The sequence below is a fragment of the Vipera berus genome (genome assembly GCF_964194415.1).
Source record: "Vipera berus genome assembly, chromosome: 10".
Taxonomy (NCBI): Eukaryota; Metazoa; Chordata; class Lepidosauria; order Squamata; family Viperidae; genus Vipera; species Vipera berus.
This window is the reverse complement of record NC_138213.1, coordinates 23,144,761-23,172,586: the sequence shown is the minus strand read 5'-3', so window position 1 is coordinate 23,172,586 and position 27,826 is coordinate 23,144,761. Positions and strand designations below refer to the sequence as shown.

The following is a 27,826-nucleotide window of genomic DNA, read 5'->3' as shown; positions in this document are numbered from 1 at the left end:
GGTGTTGTTTCCTCGGCGGGAAATTCCAGGCCGGGGGTTGGCTAGCGTCCAGTGGCTGCTGAACATATATATTTAGCTACCCGGACCGGGCTCGCCAGTTCGCTCCACGTGTATCAATAAAGGTTACTGTTACAACTGCCTCGCTGTGTGTGTCGTCGATCCGAACACAACAAAAACTATTTATGAAGAGGGCATCCAAGTCTTTATATAGTGTACAGAAATAAATGATACATATATTCAATATATGCAATGTGTCAGAAAGCAATGAATCAAACCTTTCTTCTTTTTCTTTGAGGACATTCCACTTCTCATCCAAGAAGCTTCTTCAGCTCTGCATGGTGAGGAATGGAAGGATTTATACTCCTTGCAGACAGCTGGTCATTTGCATTCTTTTAGAGTCATTGATGTCATCTGGAGGTTTATCTGATGACCAGAGTCACCTGAGTAGTGCAAATGGGTGTGTAGCCTTCTTGGAAATGTTGAAAGGACGGTGTTGTAGACCAGAGATAGATGATGTTGTATCCCTCCCCCTCTGTTGAGAGGGGGCTGTCCAGTTTTGACATAGATGGCCTCTTTGACCCCTCTTTTAAATTGGCAGTCCTCTCTATCCAAAATGTGGACTTTGCTGTCTTCAAAAGAGTTTTTTAAATGCAGGTGGATTGCTGAATCTTGTCTTGATGTGTTTGTTCTCCTAAGTTGTGGCATGCATTTGTTAAGTGGTTGCTTTGTTTCCCCACTGTACAGATCTGCACATGGCTCACTGCATTGTACGGCATATACCACATTGCTCAGTTTGTGTCTGGGTATTTTATCCTTGGGGTGGACAAGCTTCTGCCTTAGTGGGTTTGAAGTGTGCACGTATATTGTGTTGGCTGAAGATCCTCCTGACAAAGACAAAGGCAACTCTTTCAAAATCCACATTTTGGACAGAGAGGACTGCTGATTTGAAAGAGGGGTCAAAGAGGCCATCCATGTCAAAATTGAACAACCCCCTCTCAACAGAGGGGGAGGGATACAACATCATCTATCTCCAGTCTACAACACCATCCTTTAGCAGTTCCAAGAAGGCTCCACGCCCATTTGCACCACTCAGGTAACCCTGAGGACACAGATAAGCCTCCAAATGGCCTCACCGACTGTCTAAAAGGATGCAAATGACCAGCTGTCTGCAAGGTGTATAAATCCTTCCATTCCTCACCATCCAGTCAGAGCTGAAGAAGCTTCTTGGATGAGAAGCGAAATGTCTTCAGAGAAAAACAAGAAAGTCCAGTTGCGTTGTGTTAAAAGCACCTTTGGGATAACTATGACCTGGATGACTGAGAATCTCCATAGACAATGAATCAAACAATAAACAATATTAATCAGATGTGAAAATTAAACAATAGAAGTTGATTTTAGATAATAGTTCACAAATGGCTAATTTATGAGTTGCATCACCCCCATTTCCTGGTCAGGTTTATATCTTTCTTAACACAGATAATCCTTGACTTACAACTATAGCAGAATTTTCATTGCTAAGCAAGGTGGTTATTAAGTAAATTGCAAGCAATTTTATGACAAAGCTAACAATTCTAAAGGGTTTCTAGACAGAGCAGGAGTATCTTCTTGCAATAATCAAGCTTGTGTCCCCAGAGGCCCTTCCTCTAGAACCCTGTGGCCCTGTGGCTTGCTTGCCCAGTTGGAGAGAGAGGCCAGGCTTGCAACCGAGTGGTGCGTGGTCCCTGTCTGAGAAATGATTTCTGTTGATCCAAATTCTGAGGTCCCCGTGCGGCTGAAGAGGTCATAGCTCAGTGTGTCGTTTGGCCACCTTTTCGGGCAGGGTCTTGGTCCAGAAGCTGACGGCTTCCTCTTTCAGTTTTCTTGCCACCTTTTGCTTTACGCCTATTTCCAGGTAGGGCTCGCTCAAGTCGTACATGGGCCAGGTCACCAAGCCAGCTCCATTAGGGCTCCTAGAAACCATTGCAAATGGCCAGTTAGCGCACGGAATCGGTTCGGACTCTTAAATCTGCACTTGTATAAATAGCAAAGGTGGGAAGTTTCTTCCTCTCAGGCTCACCAAGATGAGCTCTGCCTCACTTTCACAAATGGAGCTTTATCATTTTTTGGAACAATAATGAAATATTCTAGAAACACTTGAAAAATTTCTCAGAGGCATCTGCTGGAAACGGACTGCACACTTTTCTTCCCAGGCTGACAACCTCTATATGAGCAGCCTCACCGCTGAACTCTGGTGACCTGGTAGGTGATGAGTCTTCCCTAGGAGATAGTTTGGAGGGGGACACTCTTCCTAGCTAAAGTCCCAACTTACACCAGATGCAGAGCTTACCTGAGTAGTAAATTTACGGACATGTGCAAGCCCTCTGACTTACCCACTGCGAGCAAAAGTAGCCCAGTATTTCATAACCGCTCTGCTGACCTCTTTATCTTCTTCTGTTGCATTGTCTGCAGGCAGGAATATAAGGATGGTGTCACCAAAAGAATTACAGGTTTGGATTGTTTAAAAGATAGAAAAATAAAATCCAGAAGTTATATCAACACCTTGAGAATCTCAGTAAAATGAAACTTGTTGCCAGGAGTCAGTGGCATGTATTATTATTATTATTATTATTATTATTATTATTATTATTATTATTATTATTATTATTATTATTATTATTATTATTATTATTATTTCATAAGACTCCTATCCAGAGATATTTGTATGAATTCAGAAAGGAATACCTGGAGCCCAGTCAGAAATCAGCCCAGTCAAATCTATTTATGAGTTAAGAAATAACCAACTAACTGAGAGAAATTGAATCAGAAGAGAGCTGGAAGGGACCTCAGAGGTCTTCTAGTCCAGCCCCCTGCTCAAGCAGGAGACCCTGGGCCATTTCAGACTTGATTGCTATTCGAGGAGTGAATCTGTTATCTCAGCCAGAGATGTCCTCCATCTGCATAAAAAAAAAATTCAATAACACTGAAAAATATGAATTCTGCAGCCAAATTCTTTTTTGATGAGAAAAATTTGGTGAATTTTGGGTATAGTTTTCAAGCCAGCATTTTGTACTTGTCTAACTGGCTTTCCATGCAGCCCTCCTTTGTCTAATTAGAGCTAGTTCTTGACTGACAACAGTTCATTTAGTGACCATTCAAAGTTACAGTGGCACTGAAAAAATAACTTATGACCATTTTCCACACTTACGACCATGGTGGCATCCCTAGGGTCACGTGACCAACATTCAGAGGATTGGCAACTGACTCACATTTATGACTGTCGCAGAGTCCCAGGGTCATGGGATCCCCTTCTGACAAGCAAAGTCCAGGGGGGAAACCAGATTCACTTAACTGTGTTAACAGCAGCTGCACGATTCACACAACAACCGTGGCAGGAAAAATCATAAAACTGGGCAAAACTAACTCAACGAATGTTTCACTTAGCAATAGAAATTTTGGGCTGCATTGTGGTCATAAGTCAAGGACTCCCTGTAGTTAAATTCATCATCATGAATTATTTTCATCAAGTATTGTGCCAAAATCAAGATACTTCAGGTGTGCCAAGGCTCACAGTGGTTTAGTCTAGCAAAAAAGCCCAATCCTGTAAAAACACTCAACGAAAAGTGTTAATTTATTTAAATTTAATTTAATTTAATTACATTTAACTTCTTCCTCCATTATTTTTACTACATCATGGCAAAGATGAGGAGGAAAAGAGCAACACCACGCAGCATTTTGAGCCCCTGCCAGGAAGACACCAAGGGGCTTCTATGGGCCGACTGTCTTCTGTAAGCCCAGGCTCTTTGCTCTTTGCAAATAGCTGAGGAAAGGAGGGAAGCGAAAGGCAAGGGAGAAAAAGAAAGATACGCCCAACTGAATGCAGAATTCCAGAGAATAGCTAGAACAGATAAGAATGCCTTCTTAAATGAACAGTGCAAAGAAATAGAAGAAAACAATAGAATAGGGAGGACCAGATAAAGGACCAAAATGGCAGGGACCTAACAGAGGCAGAAGAGATAAAGAAGAGGTGGCAAAATTACACAGAAGAACTATACAAGAATGAGCTTAATGTCCCTGATAATCACAACGAGGTGGTCACTGACCTTGAGCCAGACATCCTAGAATGTGAAGTGAAGTGGGCCTTAGGAAAGCTGAGCAACAACAAAGCTAGTGGAGGTGACAGTATTCCAGCTGAGCTATTCAAAATCTTAAAAGACGATGCACTAAAAGTGCTACACTCAATTTGCCAGCAAATTTGGAAAACTCAACAGTGGCCACAGGATTGGAAAAGATCAGTTTACATTCCAATTCCAAAGAAAGGCAGTGCCAAAGAATGTTCAAACTATCGCACCATTGTACTCATTTCACATGCTAGTAAAGTTATGCTTAAAATTCTACAAGCTAGACTCCAGCAGTATGTGGATCGAGAACTACCAGAAGTACAGGCAGGATTTCAAAGAGGCAGAGGAACTAGAGATCAAATTGCCAACATACGCTGGATCATGGAGAAAGCTAGAGAGTACCAGAAAAACATCTACTTCTGCTTCATTGACTATGCTAAAGCCTTTGATTGTGTGGATCATAACAAACTGTGGCAAGTTCTTAAAGAGATGGGCATACCAGACCATCTTATTTGTCTCTTGAGAAACCTATATGTGGGCCAAGAAGCAACAGTGAGAACTGGACACGGAAGCACTGATTGGTTCAAAATTGGGAAAGGAGTCTGGCAAGGCTGTATACTGTCACCCTGCCTATTTAACCTATATGCAGAGCACATCATGAGAAAGGCAGGGCTAGATAAATCAAAAGTTGGAATTAAGATTGCCAGCAGAAATATCAACAACCTAAGATACGCAGATGATACCACTCTAATGGCAGAAAGTGAAGAGGAACTGAAGAGTCTCTTGTTGCGAGTGAAGAAGGAGAGTGCAAAACTTGGGTTGAAACTAAACATTAAGAAAACCAAGATCATGGCATCCGGCCCTCTCAATTCCTGGCAAATAGATGGGGAAGAAATGGAGGTAGTGACAGATTTTATTTTCCTGGGCTCCAAGATCACTGCAGATGGGGACTGTAGCCAAGAAATTAAAAGACGCTTGCTCCTCGGGAGGAAAGCCATGGCAAATCTAGACAGCACACTAAAAAGCAGAGACATCAGCCTGTCAACAAAAGTGCGTATAGTCAAGGCTATGGTCTTCCCAGTTGCAATGTATGGCAGTGAAAGTTGGACCATAAAAAAGGCTGAGTGCCAAAGAATTGAGGCCTTTGAACTATGGTGCTGGAGAAGACTCCTGTGAGTCCCTTGGATTGCAAGGCGATCAAACCGGTCAGTCCTAGAGGAGATCAACCCTGACTGCTCTTTAGAAGGCCAGATCCTGAAGCTAAAACTCAAATACTTTGGCCACCTAATGAGAAGGAAGGACTCACTGGAGAAGAGCCTAATGCTGGGAAAGATTGAGGGCAATAGAAGAAGGGGACGACAGAGAATGAGGTGGCTGGATGGAGTCACTGAAGCAGTAGGCGTGAGCTTAAATGGACTCCAGAAGATGGTAGAGGACAGGAAGTCCTGGAGGAACGTTGTCCATAGGGTCGCGATGGGTCGGACATGACTTCGCAGCTAACAACAACAACAACAAATGATTACTAACTCGCATGGTGTAGCATTACACAAACATCTATTTCCATCCTCTCTGAAATTATTCTTGACTCAGAATCATTGAATTGGATTGTTAATTCCATTCCCTCCTCCTCATTCTCCCAGCCACAGCTTGAGCACACTTCTCAGGTCCTTGGTTCCACTTTCAAATTGCTCTTGCCAAATTCTCATTTCCAAAATTCTGTCCTAAGACTTTTACTTGTCCTCAGAAACCCCGGAGAACAGACCTCGGCATTCCTTGGCTGCCCACTGGGTTGTTGCAGGCACTATCAGGCTTCGCATTTCAAGGCCAAATAACCTTCTGACAAGGACCTAGTTTCCTGATCATCATCACTTTTGGTTTCCTTCATCAACCTGGACAAGGTTGGCCTGCTAATAAGTTGCAGATGGAACAAAAGTAGTAGGTCACTGCTGAGAACCCACAAAACGTGGTGGCCTTTTAGCAGGAATGTGCCCACCATATTCAGGTTGGACAAGTGCTTAATTCCTGGAGTGCCCCAGACTCACCTGTGAAGAAGGGCTTCCCAAAGACAAAGGCTACTTCATCCCCATGATCCACTTTAGCAAAGTCTGGCCTAAGGCTGCTATGTGCCCTCGAACGATGCTGCAATTCATAAACATAGGCCGGATAGCCAGCGTCTGAAAAGACAAGAACGTGGCACAGAGATACTATTCTCCAGGATTTGCTCCACAACAGCCAAGCATTCTCACCAGACCTCAAAAACGCCATCCTGGGTGATGGGGAACGAGGCTGCAGGTAGAGAGATGGGGTGGATGCAGGGAGCCTGTGGACAGAAGTGGTTGTCTCAGAACCCATTCTGTTCCTGGGAGAGGGGAATCTATTTCATTTCTTCTTCATTTTTTCTGAGGGTTCTGCCATTCTCCTGAGGGGGAGGGGGGAAGGCTCTGTGCTATGTTTCTCTGCTTTGCTACAATGTATCCTTTCCGCTATGTCTACAAACTTACTCTTTGAACTGTCTCTCCCTTGATGTTACCTTGGGGTGAGAAAGGAATGTGCCTCCGGCCATCTGGCTTATCTCTCACTGCGGAAGGGAAGGTGTGAAGACCCAACAACATCTTCACAAGCATGGGAAAGGACCCCGTTATCAGCTCCCTTCCCACAGCGGACTTAACACCTGAGATTGGCCCTATTGAGGTGGGATTATGCCTGGGACTCTTTTAACCTACTGATCAGATCCTGCCTATCATGCCTGCTATCAGCTTCTCCTAATAAAAGTTCCTTTCGGAAAGAACCTGTTCCAAGAGCCCTGCTTTCTTGGGATGAGGTTTTGAAGTGGGCCCTGACATTAGGCAGGATCTGCAGTAACAGTCAGCCTGGAAGGAAGATCCTGGCTGGGGGGCTAAGCAAACGATGTCAGATATCGGGACGGAAAGGGAAGAACCTGCCATGGGAGAGGAGATCTCCCACCTAGCAGACACACCCCTCCCCCCCCCCGCACTACAGGTGTCAATCTGCGAGCTCATTGGATGAGGTAGTGCTTGTGGATTGCCGCCACAAACACAGGTAGTCGATGGGTGCCGGGAAGGAGGAGGACTGGGAGAAGAAATCCAGGAAAGTGACGTTCAGATGCGGCAGTCACCAACTGGTTTGGAAAGTCGAGATGGAGAGGTCACTTCGCCTTAGCAAAGATGGCCTGTAGGGGCTGGAGGAGCTTCCAGGTCTCTGCCCTGACTGGAACCCTCCCCGCTGCTCCTGACCAGCTACTGAGGGGCTGCTGGATGGGGCATGAGCTGCCTATCCAATATTCCTTGATGAATGGTGGACAGGTGTCTGTCAAAAGTCACCAGCTTCCAAGCCCCAACCCTGCTTTGCCCTCCTGTATCTGTGCATTTTTTAAGGGACGCGGTGGCTCAGTGGCTTAGGACGCTGAGCTTGTCGATCAGAAGGTCGGCAGTTTGGAGGGTCGAATCCCGAGTGCCGCGTAGCAGAGTGAGCGCCTGTTACTCGTCCCAGCTTCTGCCAACCTAGCAGTTTGAAAGCACGTAAAAATGCAAGTAGAAAAATAGGGACCACCACGGTGGGAAGGTAACAGCGTTCCGTGCGCCTTTGGCGTCTAGTCATGCCGGCCACATGACCACGGAGACGTCCTCGGACAAGCGCTGGCTCTTCGGCTTTGAAACGGAGATGAGCACCGGCCCCTAGAGTCGGAAACGGCTAGCACGCACGTGCGGGGGAACCTTTACCTTTATCTGTGCATTTTGGGGGATGGTTTCCTGCTGGTGAGCGACTGCCAGAAAATTGGAGGGCAGCAAATTCTGAAAGCCTCTCTAGAGGTTTTGTTTTATCCTCTCTGCACAGCTTCAGAATAGTGGTGAGATGCAGGGCAGGCACCAGCCATGGCAACAGCGCATTTTAGGCCAGTATTGGAGAAGAGAGCGCCTCCCCTCTCCACCCGAACTGTAGCATCCCTTTGAGTTGTGGTTTTGAGAACATCGCTAGCATTTTTAAAATTTTTGTTTATTTCCATAATGCTATTAGCTCAGGCAGAAATGACAAACTTTCTGCTGGAAACCTGCAGATGGTCCCAGGCAAGCAACAGGCAGTCCTCACCTTACAACCGTTCATTTAATGATGGTTCTAAGTTATGATGGCCTTGGAAAACATGGCTTGTCTTTGCACTTCTGACCGTTGTGCCACCCCTGCGGCCACATGGCAACAACGTGGGTCCTTGGCAATCCACTCGCATCTACGGCCGTTCGGGGCATCTTGCAATCCCACGATCAGGACTAGCGACTTTTACGGCTGGTTTCTGGCATGCTGGGTTTGCATAACGACCACAGTAAAAATGGTCATAAAATTGGGTCTGGTAACATGAAGACCCACTTTATGACTGCACCAATTTACAAGGGAAATTCCAGCACCAACTGTGATTGCAAGTCAAGGACTACCTATGAAATGTTGCTGCTGGCCGGTTCTTGTGACTTTGCAACTGGCTGGCTGGAGGGACGGAGAGATTTCTTCAAAGAGGGGACCATCGCCCTAGAGTGCGCTAAGGCTGCTCCAACCCATCTGGTTCCAGTAGCAACTGACCTCGGTGGTGCCTGGCAGTCAGAATGGCTGGAGCAATGAACACGGCATCACTCAGTAAAGTCAGAAATTGATCTCTGAGCTGTAGTGGGTCCTGGAGATCCTGGAGATATTCATCAGCAACCAGAGGAAGATCCTGAGCAGCAGCTCTCTGCAACAGCCAAAGAAAGGTGGGCCATCAATATTGCAGCTACACTGGCTTTCAGGTTTCCAAGGACAGTTTCTTGGAGAGCATAGGTGTCTAAAGAATTGCTTTTGTCAGCATTCTGTAACACCAAGAGAAATAAAGAGAACTAGATAAACTAGAGAATCATAGTGAGTGTCAAGGACCAAACTCATCACCTGTTCCCGTCTTTCCCTAATGCGCCTGGCTCCCTCCTTGCTGCCAAGGCTAGAAGTCCCCAGGAGCTGCTCCTCTCCTAGTATGGTTGGGCGCAAAGACCCTGGAGATCCGTTGCCGCCCCCCCCCCCCGCTGAATTCCACAGGAATCCGAGTGAATGCAGGCGTGTTTGAGGCTGGTGATAAATTCAGGCATACAGAGAAAGCCCTCTTACTGTGAGTTGCTCTGTGCTGCGTAGCAGAAGGTTCACAGTGTCTTTGTCAAGTCCCTGCATGAAGTCTGGAAACTGGAGAAGCTACACAGAGTAAAACGAAATGGTTAATTCTGAGTGCAGTCAGGAGAACAGACCTAAAAAGGCAGCGGCAGACCTTCATCAACAAAGGGAAAAAGCCCACCTGAGGAAGAATCCACCCAAATTCATCATTATTGACCCCAATGATGCATGGAACATTATGAAAGTTTTTTTCTGCTAAGAGCTTCCTGGGACTCTTCGGAAAAAATTGACCGTCAACTACTGCAGGGAAAAAGACAACATTCTGGAGAGGAAAAAGAAATCAATTTAACATCTTTTAAAATATTATTTTCAAGGAAAGCAGAATAAACTCCTCCTAGGTTATGGTCAATAGAAATGGTAGAACATTATTAATTTCTCTATACAATGACAATTTTAAAATGTTGTAACTTGAATTCTGCATTTTACAGTCCTATATTTTTATAAATTCTCCCCTTCATTTTTTTGGAACAGTCCTAAATCCGAGACGTGCTTAGTCAGAAGTAACCTTCTAGGAATTCAGTGGAATTCTCCCTACATCTGACCTCAGAAAACAACATCAGATTACATAATCAACTGTTTCCCTCTCCCTCCCCCCATTTGTATTCTCTGTTCTTTATGCAGTCTTTCATGTATTTCTTTCTTGGGTTGGTTTTTTTTTCCTTCTAATTTGTCCATATCTTTCTATCAAATTGCTACCATAATAAATAATTAAAAAAAAGACATTGACAATAGTCAGACCAGTAACTGTCAGCCTTGCGAGGGAGTTCCAACAAGGGGCACACTCAGAAGTAGGAGCCCCTCAAACAGAATCATGCATCTGCCATCACCCCCGGTCCAAGAAACTAGGGGGAGTCCCTTCTGAGGCGTCTGCCGGGGCCACCCTTCCTTCTGCAGATTTAGCTGCTCCTTGCCTGACCAATGCCTTCTCTGCGGCTCTGCTTCCTGCCTTCCACAGTCTTCTGGAGAATGAATTTGCCTTCCTGAAGCTTCAGTCTTGCCCTTTCCACTAAGGTCTAGGACAGGGGTAGGCAACCTTGGCTCTTTTATGACTCATGGACTTCAACTCCCAGAATTCCTGAGCTAGCAGGAATGAAGTCCATGAGTCATAAAAGAGCCAAGGTTGCCTACCCCTGGTCTAGGACAACTCGCCATCTAGGCCATCTCGCTGTGAATTACTCGTTGTGACCAACTTGCTGCAGGACAACTCACCACGGGACTGTTCAACCTGGAACTAATTCCTTTTATTATTCATCAAAGCATTACAAAAGCTGGTAGTCATAGGAATGATTTCCTTTGATACAAGAGATAAAATAATTTTGACAAAAATGTAGTCAACAAAAATAACTAATTGAACCCCATGGCGAGTTGGCCACGGTGAGTTGGTTGTGGCAACTTGTCCCATTCCATTCCACGATGCTTCACAATTGCCTAGTGGGATTTCTCATCTCACAGAAAACAAATCCCCAACGAGTGGTGGGATTGTTTGGCTTTGTCTGTGCTTCTTGCTGGTAAGCGCCTTCTCCAGTGAGGAAACAGATGGCAAACTGCTCCCTCCTTTTACTTTTCAAAAGCCTGAAGAGATTTTTTACTGGATAGTTTTTGAAAGTCTGGTTGAGGGTTGCTGTTGTCATAACCTCAAATTCAGTAAAAGAAAAAATCTCACAACATTTTCACAACATTCATGAACTAGTTAAATATTACTAGACCAGCAATGCTACTGTCTCTAGCGCACATGGTAAATTCTGTGATCTCTTGAAACAGCATTGGTTGACCTATTCTGCACACCAAATTTAAAAATGATTCGAAGAAACTGGAGAAGGTATACAGAAGGGCCCCTCAATCAGAGGACTAGAGATTAAATCTTACGAGAGGAGACTGCAGAAACTTGGTTAATTTAGCCATGAGGGATGAAACCTGGAGGAATGGTCAAAGAAAAACAATCTTCTTCAAGGGAGAGGCAGATACGTAAAATGCAGCCTTGTTGGGCCAGAAAGCTAAATAAGCCGGGACTGCTTAGTTCCTGGATGAGAATATCCAGGATATGGGTCACACACACCAGCCTCATGTACAGCAGAAGTGTAACTGCGCAGAAACAATGTCCTTGCCTCCTCAGAGCCTCCGCACATCCTAATCAGTCCTGGCTTTCCTCAGGATCTGGTTGATGGAGTTTGATTTCATTGGGACCCTGGGATTCCCCAGAAAAGGGGGAAACATCACCACCACTCTTTTAGCTTTGCTTGAGGGGGTGCAGCTGGGGGAGTTGATGCTTCTCTGGATTGCTAGACAGGGCAGAATTTAGGGGAGGGGTGGGGGCATGTGAAGGGGGTGTAAAAAAAGTCCATGTGTGTGAGGCATGTTAAGACCAGACAGCAATTCAATTGACCTTTTTCACCAGGTGCTGCAGGCACTCCTGATCTGGACACTCCCCAACAACGATTCCCCAAAAGGGGCTTAGATCTTCAAAGGGGAGCTGAAACAAAGCACTAGTTTGGCCACAGTCTTGGAAGCAAAGGTTGCTCAGCAACACCATGAGGCAAGAAAGGCAGAGGAAAATTCGGCAAATTGATGGAGAAAACTACTCTGCTTTTCACTGGACGGAAGAAGCTGGCCAAGAAAAAGCCAGGCCAATGTCTGAGCCTCTCCTGAATGTGGAGATGCCCGCATCTGCATGACTCTGCCCTATTTGGCCAGGCAGAATGGGGCTGGTCCTGCAGCTCCTGCTATAAAAAAGCTCCCCTGGATGTGGGAAGAATATACACTATCAATGTTGTTATTCAATCGCCTCCCCTCAGCTGACTTCCTGACAAGCATTTCTGCCTCTCCCGTTCTGTGAAAAGGAGATTTCTAGGTTTGGTCTACTTTAGATTTGCTGGGAGCATCTCCTTGAGGGCGAAGGTCTATCCCGTTGCTTCCTGCCTCCCTTCGATGAGGCAAGTGCTCAACTCACCTGCTCTTCTCCACCCAGATGCAGCCGGGTAAAATCCTGCAATCACAGTAGGAATCAGGTCAGTTGAGGATGAAGAGCTCCAGGGGAAGATCCTGCATCAGCCTTGTGGAAAATAATAGGAGCGCCTCCTCTGTCTATACTTTATGATCATTACTCTTTATACATAATCTAGAAAAAGTGTGATTCTCAATTGACTGAATGACATGAACTGATTTTGAACATAATTCCACTGCCCCCACCAGGACCACAACAGCCACAGCCATGGAACCCCCCCCCAAACTGTCCTTGGTAAAGAAGTGGGCAGCAATGAGGTCTGCTGCCACCCATCTGGGTCTTCATTCAGAGGCAATGGATGCTATCAGGAGCCCCTCTGTGAAGCCTGCAGGACCTGCTTGAGGTGATCAGCAGAAGAAGGGAAACAGTTCCGGGGTCTTTTCGCAAGGCCACCTTGCTGCCCACGGTGGGGTGATTCACACAGTCTACAGAGGAGACGAGTGGGGCTTCTACAGCACCATTGTGACCACCCTCTGCTCGCCACACCCGGCAGACCAACTCATATTTTGACGAGGACTAACCCCTCACTCTTCCTCTCTATGAAGGACCACAATGTATTGCGGGGGCCTCCTTACCATCTTCAGAGTAGCCAATAAGATTTCACTCTCTGTTTTCCCCCTGAGGCAACGAACCATCTCAGCAGAACTGGATGTAGGGCAGCTAATCGATTCAGCAATTTTCTGCAATCCAGACCAACAATTCAGTTTTAATATGTGTAATAAGAAGCAGATCATCCTGCAATAGTTCTTCATCCAGTTTGGAAGATTGAAGGTGCCGGATGTCTTTTAAGGAAGAGGGAGGAAGGCTGTTCTGGCTGCCTATATGAACTGGGCTCAAAGCCAGTGAAGTAAAATGATTTAAAGAGTATGCTTCATTTTATTTGTATTCCAATAGTAAGCTTGAAACAAATAATTCTGCAGGTGTTTAGAAACATCTGGCTGAAGGTGATATCAGACAGCTAATGGACATGTAATGGAGCAGGCGCGCGTATTGCATCTCCAACTCTCCGGGGCCCCTAGGGAACAGCTAGGGCACCCCAGCTGCTTTGCTCCAGAAAATCCTGGGGAGGCCAGGGGAACCCCCTTCTCCTACATGTCTTCTTTCTCTTTTCATCTTCCCTCGGAGAAAAGATTCCCAGATCCAGAGCAATGACTGCCTTGCTCTTCCAAACCTCACCTTAGCCAGCTTTTCTGGATGGGCATCGAACAGCACGTCCATTATGGCAACACCACTTTCCGAAATCGCTTTGTGGAACAGACCTTTGGACAGAGGGGATAACACCTGGCCAGGGAGGAAAGCAAGAGCCACTTTTTTCAATCAACCCATTGCATCACCCGATAACTGTACTGATATTGCCCTGATTGTATTTGGCAAAAGGTTATCAAATCAATTTGCTTCAAGTGTTAACTGTATAAAAAGCCCTGCAATGCCAAAGTCACTCATTCACATGTTACTTTTTAAAGTCTTAACAATTCATTCATGTCAGGTCCCCTCAAAATCTGTATTTTAATTTAATTTAAATATTTGTAGCTTTCCTATGTGGCCTGCCGTTCTGTTGGGAGGGGGGAGCTTTTGGGAATGCTTTGCACTGTCTGCTTTGTTGCCCTTCCCCCCCCCCCCATGGAATGTCTTACCCTTCCTTATCTGAGAGGCGGTTTGCGCTTGGAGCCAGAAGAAATCAAAAGTGAGAAAGACCGTGAGGAGCCTGCCAAAAAGACTGGTTACCAAAGCACGATGCCACCTGTGGATTGGCTGGGATTCAAATGAACCCTGGGATGCTGGGGGGAGGAGTATTGAATGCTACTTTTAATATATTGCTTTGTGGGTTTTTTCTCTCAGATCTCGCCTTGATTCCCTGCTGTCAGTGGCCTCTAATAAAAGTTTCCTTTTGAGACAATGCCTATTTCAAGAGTTTTGCTTTCTTGGGTGGCTTAGCTGAGGTAGGTCCTTACATTCATGCTTTGTTAATCTACAAAAAGTCGCATTTTAAATTATGCTTTTAGCATTGCTGCATTGAACTCCTATTGTTAATACAAGCAAGAAGTTGTTATACAATATATAATAATTTACAACTGTCAGTTGCCATCTTAGGCTTGCTTGTGCTCCACTGCTATGTGGTGACAGACTTCCATGAACCGTGGGAAGGGGGGAATAAAGGGGGCAAATGCTTGGGGAAACGAAAGTAAGTGCTGTATCTCCCCAGGACGCTGCCTCAAGGTAACCCAGCTGGAAAAAGGAGCGCCACATACCTACACCTGGACTGACCGTTGGGAAAATATCCTGCCTGAACCAGATTGGTTGCACTGGAGGGAGCAATGAGAGATTGTTAAGGGAGGGAAATGTAGAACGTAGGGACTTTCAGTTCTGACTTTGCAATACTGCCATTCACTTGATCACTAATAAAACTATATCTTTCTCAACAAAGGGAGCCAAGGATCGTTCCTATTTAGACTTTTGTGACAGCTCTGATGGTAATCTTGTCTCAAGCCATTACAGATAGGCCAAACATTATGGGAATTACTAGAAATGAAATAGGACATGAACTTACATGTGCAGAAGAGCTGAATCCACCTGCTGAATTCCCAAATATAGTAACTGATCCTGGATTACCCCCAAAATTTGCAATGTTCTCCTGGATCCACTGCAGAGCTGCCACTTGATCCAGCAGGCCCCAGTTCCCTCGAGCATGCTCATCTCCAGTGCTGGGGGGAGAAGGAGAAGCAAGGAAATATGGATCCAGAGGAAATCCAGGCATTCTGCAGCCAGACCACTCTCACTTTTGGCCTTCAAACATTCATAGTAGGAGTGCCCCTGAACAACATGAGGAGATGCCCTCCCTTTACCTGCTCTGCAGGGCTGTGACACAGGCAAATCTCGGCCAGAGATTTACAGTCAATAGCTCAGCTAGCACTCAGGAACTTACCATGCCAGATTGGCCTCTCTGGATCCAACTTGCATCAAGTGCAATAGGTGCTCATGTGCAGAAGCAATCCACTTTTCAGGGGTGGAAAGGATTCCAAAAGGCCCGAGGGTGATAATAATAAACAAACCCCCAACATCTTCTCTTCAGGTACAAAGCATGGGAGATTTCCCAGGGTAGAACGGAGGGACGGAGCTTTGGTAAGCAAAATGGGCTCCCTGGCCAATTTAGCCACCACTTCAGGGCTCCCATTTTCTACTAGGGAGGCACAGGCCAAACTTTCCAGTTTGGGGCCCTGTCAAAGTTGAAAAACTGTAAGGAGCACCATTAAAAATATAGCTGGATGTGACTATGCCCAACATGAGCTTCTGAATACCAGTCAGTCATTATGCTGCGTTTGGTGTCATGTTTAGCCTTCTTCACTCCAGGTTTATGCAAGGCTGGAAGTTTGCCATATTATTAGAACCCTTCTACTTTAACATATGCAAACAATTACATAACGAAGATTGGAAGCCAGCCATTAACTTCCTATCTGGGGAACTTGCTTAAACTCCCGACTCTCCAACCCTTGCTTTCCTGGGATGGAAAGGTGGGAGAGCCCAGCAGTAGCAAATTTCCCGGCGAGAGGATATGGTCACTCGCAGCCCCATCTGAATACATTGCAAGGCATATTGCCACCGTCTGGACACAACTTTCTTAAGAAGGCTTAGAATCAGGGCAGCCTGAGCCGAACTACTGCAAGGCGTTGACTGGCGCACGGAACTCTTGGCAAATGCGACCTTGAGCACATAGGAAAGGAAGGAACCAACTGGAGTTCTCACTCAGGGAAGAAAGGTCCAGGCTAAAACAATCACACACACGTGATCCAGCTCTGAGAAGATGTTTATAGTTCTGAGTAAGGAGCAGAAGAGGACAACCAGCAGCAAGGGGATACGAGCTTCGATCAAAAGCAGTGGAGGCGCCACTGAAAGGCCTTCAGGACCAGATGGAGGATGGATCCTCCTGGAGAAAATCTATGTGGTTGCTATGAGTTGAAACCAACTTGATGGCACATAATCAATCAATCAATCAATCAATCAATCAATCAATCCCTAGGGTTTGCTCTCTGTTATGTACACTTATCATGCACATAGTTTAAATATCCACCCTGAGCCTTAAACTCTGCCGTGGAAGGGGGAATTTGAGGGAAGGACTTTTTAAAAGCCATTCAAGGGAGCACAATGAAAAGATTATGTAAAGATCTGCCTTTCTCGCCACAGGGAAAAATAGAGATCAGCCAGGGAAGGACTTTGGATGGCCTGAACGATCTCCTTTGCAAGATCTCCCTCATCACTTTATCCTGTGAAATCCAGAGCGGAAATTCCCTTCACAAGCTTTGCAGGCACAAGCTGCTCTTTCAATATCTTTAACCCCACGGAGCAAGAGTCTTAAGTACAGGCAGTCCTCAATGTACGACCACAATTGAGCCCAAAATTTCTGTTGCTAAGCAAGAGAATTTTTAAGTGAATTTTGCCCCGTTTTATGATCTTCCTTGCCACAGTTGTTAAGTGAATCACTGCAGTTGTTAGGCTAGTCACAGGGCTGTTAAGTGAATCTGGCTTCCCCATTTACTTTGCTTGTCAGAACATCGCAAAAAGAGGGATCACATGATCCCGGGACACTGCAACCATCATAAATATGAGTCAATGGCCAAGCATCTGAATTTGGATCAAGTGACCATGGGGAAGCTGCAATGGTTGTAATTGTGAAAAATGGTCATGTCACTTTTTTCAGTGTAACTTCGAACAGTCACTACATTAACTTTTGTAAGTTGCAGACCATTTGTATAATTATGAGCTTGACTCAGAAATTAACAATGAAGCCTATTTGCAGGACAGATAGAAATGGCCAGATATGGTCCTGTTGCCAGGATGAAATCTCCGTTTCTGAAGATAGGAAGTACCCACAAACCGCAGACACACATTTACTGGTTTCAGTGTGTAAAATGGTAACCCTCTTGGACTGTATCTACTTTTAGGAAGCTTGTTAAGATATTCAATTGAATAGCTGGAGCAGTGAAGGGTTGGCAATGAGTAAAAACACAGCTATAGCTAATTGGTTGAAGAGAGCTGCTCGCTGCATGAGGCAGCCTGAGCTGTGATTGGTTGCTGCAAGAGTAAAGGGGGAGTTTCCTTGTCTCCTACCTTTTTTCCTCTGTGTGTGTGCTCTGTATCAATCAGAATACAGCTGGAAGGGACCTTGGACGTCTCCTAGTCCAATCCCCTGCTCAAACAGCATCTTGTGACCTCTACTCCATGCTGTGCATTTCCGCTCTCTTTCTGAACAACAAGAGCACCTTGCGGAAACCCAGTATTTAAGGAAACCTGAGCTCTTAAGACAGCATTAAAACAAAGGTGAGAGGGGTGAGCTATCATCCAGGTGGAGATGAAAATGACAATATCAGCTTACCTGTAAAACCCGAGAATGCCCAAGCGGTATTGGATCACCACCACCACTACATTTTCGTAAGCAGACAAAACAGATCCATCATATGTGGATGCTTCGCCCAGCAGTAGTCCTCCACCATGGATCCAGACCATCACCTGGAAGCAAAATGCAACAGGACAATGGAAGTGACTCTCTGTTAAGGTGAGAAGTGACTTAGAAGCCCCTTCTGCAAATGTAGACAATTGAGATATTTACTGTACAAAATGGATTTAGTAGTTAAAGTAGATTTAGATGCAATATCAATAAACAGTACTGAATGCTACTTGATTTCACCTTAGGCTGTGGGACCAAATCAAACCCAGAAACAAGAAAGTCGCTTACCGTTAACTGCTCTGCCTTATCAGCCTGGGCGGGCACATAAATGTTCAGGTACAAACAGTCTTCCCCGATGCGCAAGGAGATCCTTTGCCCCGTGTTAGCAAAATCATCCGAGAGAGCTTGTCCCACCAGCGGATCCTGCAGGCACCTTGCAGAGACCAAGCAGAAGGGCCTTCAAGGTCTGAACTAGCAACAGAGTTGGTGGTCTGAGGTTGCCTAAGAGGATTTGAGGCATCATCTAAGCCAAATTTATCAGCCTTCTGTGCCCACTGCTTGCTCAAATGGAGCTGCAAGTGTCTCTCACCTGCCACATGTGTAGCCCAGTTCCAAATGGGCTGCAACCCAGTACAGGGCCATGGCTCAGAGGTTGGGGACCCCTGTCTAAGCTTTTCTGCCTTTGAAATAATTTCAGTGTACTTCTTTCATGGGAAAAAGCCAAGGAGCTGAGAAATTTTGCTTCTGTCTGCTCTTCTTTCAGCCCTGTTATTGGTTTTTCTTCTCTGAAAAGATAGTTGACATGTTTGGAAAAGGGGATCTTTTGCAAGAAAGGATTTTGCTCAAACTGCCAGCCAGATGTTCACAAATACAAATGGAAGTGCAGGAAGATCGCTGCCGAAAAGGTTGCCCAGTTATCACTTCTATGGGTGGGGACAAAGGGAATTTTGTTGGTTTATCATCCATGGAATAAAATACAGGTAACTTCAAGACTACAGCACTGGCATCAATCTTTTAAAAAGGGGGAATGGTGTTGAAAGAATTCACTTGATTTAACATGCTTTGTAAAGGTGTTCAGAAGACAAGAAAAAGTGGGGATCTGGAAAACTCCTGTGCAACCATATCCCCTCCCCCAACTTGCCAACCAGGAAATTCAAGTTTCATGAAGAAAACTCTTTCCCCCCTATAATTCTTTGGCGATCCTTCCTGATGAGAACCTAAGAGCCATAGGCTTTTCTAGCTGGTTATCAGTCATCCCTTTGTGATCAGAGGCAGAGAGAGAAGCACCATCTCTGGCTTGGCAAAATGTTCTTGACTTACATGGGTGGGTAAGAGGTTGCATCTCTGAGACCAGTCCAGGGTTCTGCCGGCTGTGGAGGGGAAAACCGCAAAGGTCCAACAGGGGGTTTTGCGTAAGGAATTCCGAGGAAAACCTCCACATCCCTCTCAGCTCCTCTCACCCTGATCCGCTGTCCTTGTAATTCCCCATTTGGGATGAGGACCCGGGGAGGGTCAGGAGTTTTCCCTGTGCAAGGAAAAGGCACTTGTGACTAAGAAAGCCAGCCAGAGATCTCGCTGGCTTTCTTACAAAGGAGATAAGACAGTAACACCACATATTTTCTTATAGAGTTCGTTGTGGCTGGGGTATGTACATTTTTCTTGGAAAGCACCACCATAGTAGTTGGAAGAAACACAACGGTTGCTTTGGAGGAATGCAGAATACCGTGTGTGTTCAGTATTTATGAATGTTAAGAGAGAGCCATGATTCCTCTTCTACTTAAAAAAAGTCTATCCCAGAGCATCACCAATGGATGAAAATACCCAGTTACCACCTGTCAGACAGGAAGAGAGCCCTGCTCTCCCACAAGAAGAAAGACCAAAGAAGGTAACCCCAGATTAGCCATCTCTTCCACAGGAGCAGATAAGTAGAAAGACAAAGGGGGTGAAGGAGAGCCAGCCCTTCCTTCTTTCAACCCCTAGCAGCTCCTTTGGGTCAGGAGGTCAAGAGGGGCCAAAGTCAGACTTCCGGTTGGGATCTCGCAGTGATGCAGATGCAGGAAGATGGGGCTCTGTCTTTCGCATCTGGTTTCACACCGCTGGGAGACCCTGGAAAGGGTCGAAAGTCGCCCCATAGAGGAGGCAAGCAAGCAAGGGACTCTCATTGATTGCGGGGAGTGGTCATGGCAGCCCCCGTTTGATCTGAGGAAGCCCTCTAAACCAGCGGAGGAAAGACTGGCTGCATTCATGTAGCCAGTCTTAAGCTGTGGACAATGGAAGTCAACAAGCACTATCAAGCAACTTTACAGCAATGTGGATGAAACTGGGTGAGACCTGATCCTTTCTTCCTGAAAATCTGCCCAAAGCGTTCTCCCCACCCCCCACCCCCCACCCTGATGAAAGAGGGAAAGGGAATTTCTGCCCCACTCTCTCAGAAAAGTGGCGAATTAATACTTGGGGACACTGGTGAAACCTATGAGAGTTATCTGGAATTAAAATATACTTACAGATTGAAAATTTGGGGACCAAAAGTGTTTTTAAGACCTTTTTATTTTATTTTTTTTTTCTAAATAAAAAGACTTGAAAAGTTTAACAATATAAGTTTTTGATCTAAAAACTGGAAAGTGGCATTGATGACATCTGGTGGTGAATTACAGCACTACAACTTATTTATGCCTAAAAGAAACCTGGCTTGAGGCCCAGAACTAGATAAGATTTTGGCTGGCCTTGGAACGATTTTATTATTGAGAATTAAAATAGAGAGGGGGGAGAGAACAGGCTTGGGGGCTGCTTATCTATGTGGCAGAGATGATAAACATTTTAAATTTGGCCTGTCTGAATTCTGAACATAAATACTGACTTTCAGAACTGCATTGTGGATTTTTTTTTGAATACTTTGGATTATAAATCTTGATCGTTAAACAACCCTCAAAGATTCCTCTCTCTCCCTGAACAGAAAGGATATATATTTTATTGGACAAAAAAATTCGAACTTTACTTATATCTGCTTAGGGGAGATTCAAGAATGGACACTCGGTTGGATAAAAGCTACTTATAAAAATAAAATAAAATAATAAAATAAAAATAAATAAATAAAATAATAAAATAAAATGGATGTTTCATTCTCAGTGTTAAATAGTAAAACATCATCTTTAACATCTGTTCCAGCAGCCTTACCATGCCATACCATCAAGAAAATACTGATGAAACACAGAAAGAAATTCTCTCCATGCTGAAATTAATACAAAAAACAATTATTCTAGCTTGTGAGCAGGTTACTAATAACACAAAGGAGATAAAAGGAAAATTTTCTAATTCAAATCTACAAACTCAGAAGACAACTACAGAGAAGGAACCAGTAACCCAAAAAATAGAAGGAAAACTAGAGAACGCTGGCAGAAATATTGATGATCCAAAGGAGGAAATAAATGACCAGACTCAGATAAATGAAAACTCAGAAGATATAACGATAATATTGGAAACGGAAAAGACATTTTATAAATCAAGGTTTCAGAACATACTGGATGACAAGGAAGGAGAGCTGATGGAATGGAAGATAAGGTTGTTATTAGAACTGTGGGGTGCCAGAGAAGGAGGGAGGCGGTTTAATGAATATCAATGGGCTAGCTCTTCCAAAAATATTTTAACCAAATTGTTTCTCTTGTTCCAAATAATATATATAAAAATAGAGGAAGAATTATTTGATTATCCAAATGCACTGACTTGGAAAGTTAGTTGGCAAAGAAAGAAAGCTAGAGTAAGATTGAAAGAAACATAAGCTTTGACCTAATAGAGGGGATGCTATACTATTGATTAGGGGTTTGAATATGGTTAAAAATAGATTATTAGAAATAGAAGCATTTTTATAACTAGATAGCTAGGATTTGTAAATATTATATCTTGGTATGAAAAGGGAAATAAGAACATGTTAAGAACCTTGAATAAGGGATTCTTTTGGTTGCCCAAATTCAAGTTGTTTTGAAATTATAAATGATTGGGATACTTTGAACTTGGATGGGGAACAAAAATTGAAAAAAAAGCAAAAATAGGATATGGATTAAATAAGTGGAAATTCAATGCAAATGCAATTAAGATATGTTTTGGCTAGGAAAGATATTCTAAACTGATATTATTAGAAAAATGTAACAAATGTTGATATGTAATTGTATGTTTACTAACAATAATAATAATTGTATTTGCTTAATGCGGAAAAATTGTTATTACCAGGAGAGAGGATGTACTGGCAGGTGTAACATTGGACCTAGTTGAAAAAGCTTATATGTATCACCAAATTCTTAATGGACTCAGTCATCACATTGTCTACTGAGTACTTGTTTGTGAAAATATAAAATTAATAAAACATTTATAAAAAAAGAGGGGCCAAAGTCTATACTTTGCAGGTGCCAGCTAGCATGATCCACCAAATCACCTCCTCAGATGTCGCCACAGATCCATGGCTCTGCTTACAGGTGACCAACATGCCAAATTGCACCCGGGGCCCACCTAGTTCTTTTTTTTATTGAAAAGTTTTACAGTACATTTTATTTATAACAAAACAAAACAAAACCCCTCCCAACCCCCTCCCCTCTTCCCAACCCCCCAACACCTCCCTCCCTCCCCCTCCCCCCTCCCCAACTTCCCAGAGCTAAATACAAGGTATAAAAGTAGAAACAATCATAATCTACCATATGCAAACAACAATAAACTGTTAAATCTATCGCACTTTAACTCTTATAAAATGACTACAAGCAATATAAATATCACATCAGTACTTATTCAAATGCTAAATGAAACTATTTAGTCCCATATTTATTCTGAATGTAATCAATCCATTTTTTCCACTCCACAATATATCTCTGTTGCGAATGGTCTTTCAAATACGCTGAGATCTTTGCCATTTCCGCCAGGTTGGAAACTTTTAAAGTCCATTCTTCTATAGTCGGCAGTTCTTCATTCTTCCAATATTGCCCTACTAAAAGTCTTGCTGCCGTAATTAAATTCAACATCAACTTAGTGTCCACACCAGTAGTGTCAGTAATAATGCCCAATAAAAACAATTGCGGACAAAACTTTATCCTTTTCTTAAATATCTTCTGCATATTCCACCAAATTTTAATCCAAAATGCTTTAACCTTCTTCACCACCACACCTCCAACATTTAGGCTGGCAGTTCGGATACATACTTGCTAATTTTTTAGGATCTAAATGCCACCTATAAAACATTTTATAAAAGTTCTCTCTTAAATTTTGAGCTTGCGTAAATTTTACATTTCTTACCCAAATCTTTTCCCAAATATCCATTGTAATGACTTCTTGAAAATTCTGAGCCCACTTTATCATACAATCTTTAACAAGTTCTGTCTCTGAGTCAATTTCTATCAGTGCAAGATATATCCGTTTGATATGTGCTTGACCTTGATTTCTAATTTGCTTTACCAAATTTTCATCAGTCATTGAAAAACCAATTTTCTGATCTTCTTTCCACCTGGCCTGTAATTGCCCATACTGAAACCAAGTTTGAACAATCTTTCCTTCTCGTAAAAAATTATACGGCTTCAAATGCCATACATTCCTTTCCAAACTTAAAATTTCCTTATATGTAGTCACATCGTGTTTAAACCCAACACTTATATTTTCTATTGCGTGTTTCGGTATTGCCCATAAAGGTATCTTATAATTTAGCTTATGTCTATACTTTTTCCAAACTCGCAACAGAGCATGTCTTAAAATATGCACCTTGAACACATTATCCACCTTCTTATCATACAATAGGTATGCATGCCAACCGAATAGCAAATCATGACCTTCAAGATTTAATAATCTCACTTGTGTTAGATTAATCCAATCACTTATTGCTGACAAAGCAGCAGCTTCATAATATAGTTTAAAATTAGGCATTTTAAGACCACCTCTCTCACACGTATCCTGCATAATCTTAAATTTAACTCGTGGCCTTTTCCCTGCCCAAACAAATTTATTAATACCCTTTTCCCATTCCTCCAAGTTTGAATCCTTTTTAAGAATAGGTATCATTTGAAATAAAAATAGAAATTTTTGCAAAACATTCATTTTCACTGCTGCTATTCTTCCCAATAGAGACAATTGTAGTTTTTTCCAACTATCCAATTCTTTTTGAACTTTTCCCCATAGCTTTTCATAATTATTTTTATATAGCTTTGCATTTGAGGGTGACAAATATACCCCCAAATATTTAACCCTTTTGACTATTTCAAATCCTGTTAGCTCTTCTAAAACAGCCTTTTGTAATACTGTCATATTTTTAGACAATATTTTAGTTTTTTGTATATTAATCTTAAATCCAGAAACTTTCTCATATTGCATTATTATCTCCATCAATTCTACAACTGAATAATCGGGCTGAGTTATTGTAACAACCAGATCATCTGCAAACGCCCTCAATCTATAATCCTGATCTCTTATTTGGATTCCCCTAATTTTATCCGAATTACGTATTTTAATCAGTAGTATTTCCAATGTTAAAACAAATAATAGAGGTGACAACGGGCACCCCTGCCTTGTACCCTTTTCAATATTACATAGTTCAGTCAAACTATTATAAACTATTATACGGGCTGTTTGCTTTTGATATATTGCCCTATGGTTGTAAAAATTTATCCCCAAATTCCATTTTCTCTAATACTTTCATCAAAAATTGCCAATCCAATTGGTCAAAGGCTTTTTCAGCATCCAAAAAGATCAGAGCTGCAGGGATCTGATTATTTCTTTCCAAAAATTCCAATAAATCTACAATATGTCTCACATTATTCTTCATTTGTCTACCACTTATAAATCCAGTTTGATCACCATGAATTACCTGTTGTATTACCCTCATTAATCTATTAGCTAGAATTTTTGCAAATATCTTGTAGTCAGTATTCAAAAGTGATATTGGCCTATAATTTTTAGCTTGGGTGGCATCCTGATCTTCCTTCGGAATCAAAGAAATAAAAGCAGTCTTCCAAGATGGAGGTACCCCTCCTCCCATTTGAATTGTCTTAAACAATTCCCTTAAAGCAGACATGTCAAACACAAGGCCCGGGGGCCAGATCCGGCCCGCGAAGTGGTTTCATGTGGCCCACGAAGCCATCCTGGAAACAGTGAGGGAACAGCCCCCACTGCCTTGGCCCTGGCCCAGAGACCCTCCTTCTGCCAGAGACCCTCAGATCTGTCCCACTCCTGCCCAGGCCCCCATAGGCACCCTTGATGTGAATGATGTAGAGTTGGCCACGCCCACCCAGTAGGCCATATGCACTCTAGCCACGCCCACCCAGTAGGCCACGCCCACCCTGGCCATACCCACCCAGCCCCTTGAGGGCAACCACAATGCTGATGTGGCCCTCAATGAAATTGAGTTTGACACCCCTGCCTTAAAGGCTTCACCATTTCTAACTGTAAATTTTTATAATACACAGCAGTCAATCCGTCAGTCTAATTCTCACAGCGAACTCCATCTCTCTATACTGCACCAAGGTTAAATCGTCGTCTATCTTATCCATCACATTTTCAGTCTCCGTCATTTTAGCATCTAATCTGATATTATTTTGGCTGAGATCTTCCACTTTCTCGTCCAGACGCTCTATACAAACAGCCATGCCTTGAAATGCAAGTAAGATGTCTGCCCTCATTTCTGTAAGCTTCTCCTCCATGAGCTCAGCTAGTTGTTGAGATTGCTTTTTCAAAGCCTCTTGCAAAACATCCTGCAAATCTTTTACTGTCAAAGCTGGTGCAGGTGCAGGTGCAGGGGGGGCATTAAAGCTTGTAACGAAGATTGCTGCACCGGGGAAGCCCCCGCGCTTCTAGGAACTTTAGATGATTTGGCAGCCATTTTCACCCACTTAAATCTGTTGCGCACTTTCACTTTTAAAAATGTCTACAAAGTCCACTGAGTTAAAGATCATATACTTGCTTTAACATGATTCTCCTGTACCGCTCTGCCTGCATCCAAGTAATCCAAAGTTCACTCTCGCTGGCAGGGATGGCTGCTGCGTCCTGCTCTGCTCCAAAGCCCTGGAGCAGAGGCGTCCCGAGGTCCGGAGCAAACTCAGGCTTCGGGGGGGGCTCAATCCTTCAACCACCAGAGTTTCAACTCTGGCGGTCTGGGAGAGCTCTACCCCTGCCTGGGCGCTCACCCCCTCCTCTTCTCCCGAGGAGGGGGCTTCCGAGCCGCCAAAACAGCTGATAGGTGCTGTATTTGGCGATTCTATGGAGCATCGGGGCTGACAGCCGAAATGGCTGCCGGCGACGGAGCCTTGCCACACGGAAGTCCAGGTTACTTCTTCATCACTATCAAAAGTGCAAATGGTAACTAAATGAGGCAGTTATGAGGGCAACCAATACAACTCAAAGGAATACATTTAACAGTGTCTTTATCAATTAGTTTAAAAAAAATTCAACCCAGGATAAGTGTCAGTCTAAAATTGCTTTGGATTTGGGAAAGACTTCTGTGCCAGAGTTGAGACTGGATTTTCATAGCTCTGCAACACAATGCAACTACTGAGTAGGGGATCCAAAGTTTCACAGAAATAAGAGGTGTAACTCGTCTTCTCTGTGTTAGGAGGGAGGCAATGCAAAGGAAGAAGGCGAGGTTGCCATAGCCAGACTTGGACAGAGGGACAGAGACCGACTTTCGAAGGCTCCAGCTCCTTTAGAGAGCATTATTGTCTGACAGAAGACCCTTTGTGGCTCATTCTCAGGAGCGTTGACCGTCCGGGTAGGAGGCCCTGCTGGAAGGAGAGGCTGTGGGAAAGCTCCTCTCCGAGCAAGGGAAGGGAGACCAAGGCTTTCTGAAGGCAAGCTGTTCCACTGGTTAATTGTCCTTCCCAACAGTGAGGACAATGGAACAGCTTGCCTTCAGACTTCGTAGGCGCTCCATCGCTGGAGATTTTTAAGAAGAGGCTAAACCAGTGATGGTGAGCCTTTTAGAGACCGAGTGCCCAAACTGCAAACCAAAACCCAAATGTATCGTCGGGTGCCGGGTGGGCATGGCCCTTTGGCTGGGCGTGGCCCATTGGTGGGCATGGCTGCAGTGGTAATGGCAGACTGGGTGGGACTAAAAAGTTCAATCAATCAATTCCAACTTTGCAAGATCCTTTTTCCCCCGCTAGAAGTTGAAATTGATTGATTGAACCTTTTTTTTTTGCACATGGCGCCGGAGTCCTAAAGCGAAAAGGTTTTATAAAACCCAACTGAAGACCTAGGACTGGGGCAACGGCGTGCGTGCCCACAGAGAGGGCACGCATGCAATAGATTTGCCACCACGGGGCTAAACAGTCATTTGTCTGAAATGGTATAAGTACTCCTACTTGAGCAGGAGGCTGGACTAGACGACCTCCAAGGTCCCTTCCAGCTCTATTCTATTCTATTCTGTTCTGTTCTGTTCTAGTTCTATCCTAATTCTTATTCTAATATTGAAAACTTTAATCAGGCAGATACTGTTCTATGCAAGTCTACATTTTTCATCAAGGGCTGCACATTGACAAAAACAGGATTTAGTTCTCAAAATCAATGCCTCAAAGACAGATTTTACTGGCATGACGGGTTCTTCTCCATTTTTGGTCCCTGCAAGAGGATCACATTTTTGCAAACTTTGTAATCTTACCTCTATCTGCCAGAGAGGGGGCCCAAAAGACCAACAGGAGGGACAGCCACCAGACCAGCTTCATTTCTGGTTAGTGCTCAGAGCCTGAAATACTAGCAGAAGGGCGAGTGGGAGCTTATAAACAGAAATACTTATGCAACCTTCAATCTCCCAGGGTTAAATTTCAAAGAAGGCAGGTCACACCTCCTATTTCTGTATCTTGTTTCTGAGATGGTCCTGTTGTCCCTCCCACATTACTGGAAACCAGGAAGGGAGAAAAACCTCAGAAGGCTGGGAGTGGATGAAGCAAGACCAAAATTGGTTTGATTTAATCTCCTGCGCTTGCTCCTGTTGGAGGAGAAAGAAAAATCCATAAAACAGAAATTGTGAATGTTCATCCAATTTGTGATTTCTCAAGTTGAACTTTGTTCTGTTTGTTCAAGCAGAACACAATAGTACTTTGGTCTCCAAGATTTATTATGAGTTTGTGACAC

The 27,826-nt window shown here is 43.9% G+C and overlaps 1 protein-coding gene across 1 annotated transcript; it reads right to left on the bottom strand.

Annotated features, from left to right (window-relative positions):
* Window positions 1-441: 441 nt before the first annotated feature.
* On the bottom strand, window positions 442-27,491 carry LOC308672649 (fatty acyl-CoA hydrolase precursor, medium chain-like). Its single transcript, XM_081335697.1, has 14 exons — window positions 27,354-27,491; window positions 19,058-19,262; window positions 18,026-18,170; window positions 17,666-17,799; window positions 14,846-14,999; window positions 13,474-13,578; window positions 12,873-12,977; window positions 12,244-12,279; window positions 9,418-9,558; window positions 9,237-9,317; window positions 8,685-8,832; window positions 6,140-6,271; window positions 2,370-2,442; window positions 442-1,949 (listed from the first exon to the last, which is right to left on the bottom strand). Exons 1-14 carry the CDS (start codon window positions 27,415-27,417, stop codon window positions 1,781-1,783), a joined length of 1,692 nt encoding a protein of 563 aa, XP_081191823.1. The 5' UTR covers window positions 27,418-27,491; the 3' UTR covers window positions 442-1,780.
* Window positions 27,492-27,826: the final 335 nt, after the last annotated feature.

What these genes read in the sequence shown, in the direction of transcription:
- LOC308672649 (XM_081335697.1), bottom strand. Translation starts at nt 27,417, where the DNA reads ATGAAGCTGGTCTGGTGGCTGTCCCTCCTGTTGGTCTTTTGGGCCCCC. An exon ending in GGCATTCTCGGGTTTTACAG is followed by an intron (nt 15,000 to 17,665) that starts GTAAGCTGATAT and finishes TTCTCCCCCCAG; the next exon opens with CACTGGAGATGAGCATGCTC. An exon ending in ATCTGGGTGGAGAAGAGCAG is followed by an intron (nt 9,559 to 12,243) that starts GTGAGTTGAGCA and finishes TTTCCTCTCCAG; the next exon opens with AATGTTGTCTTTTTCCCTGC.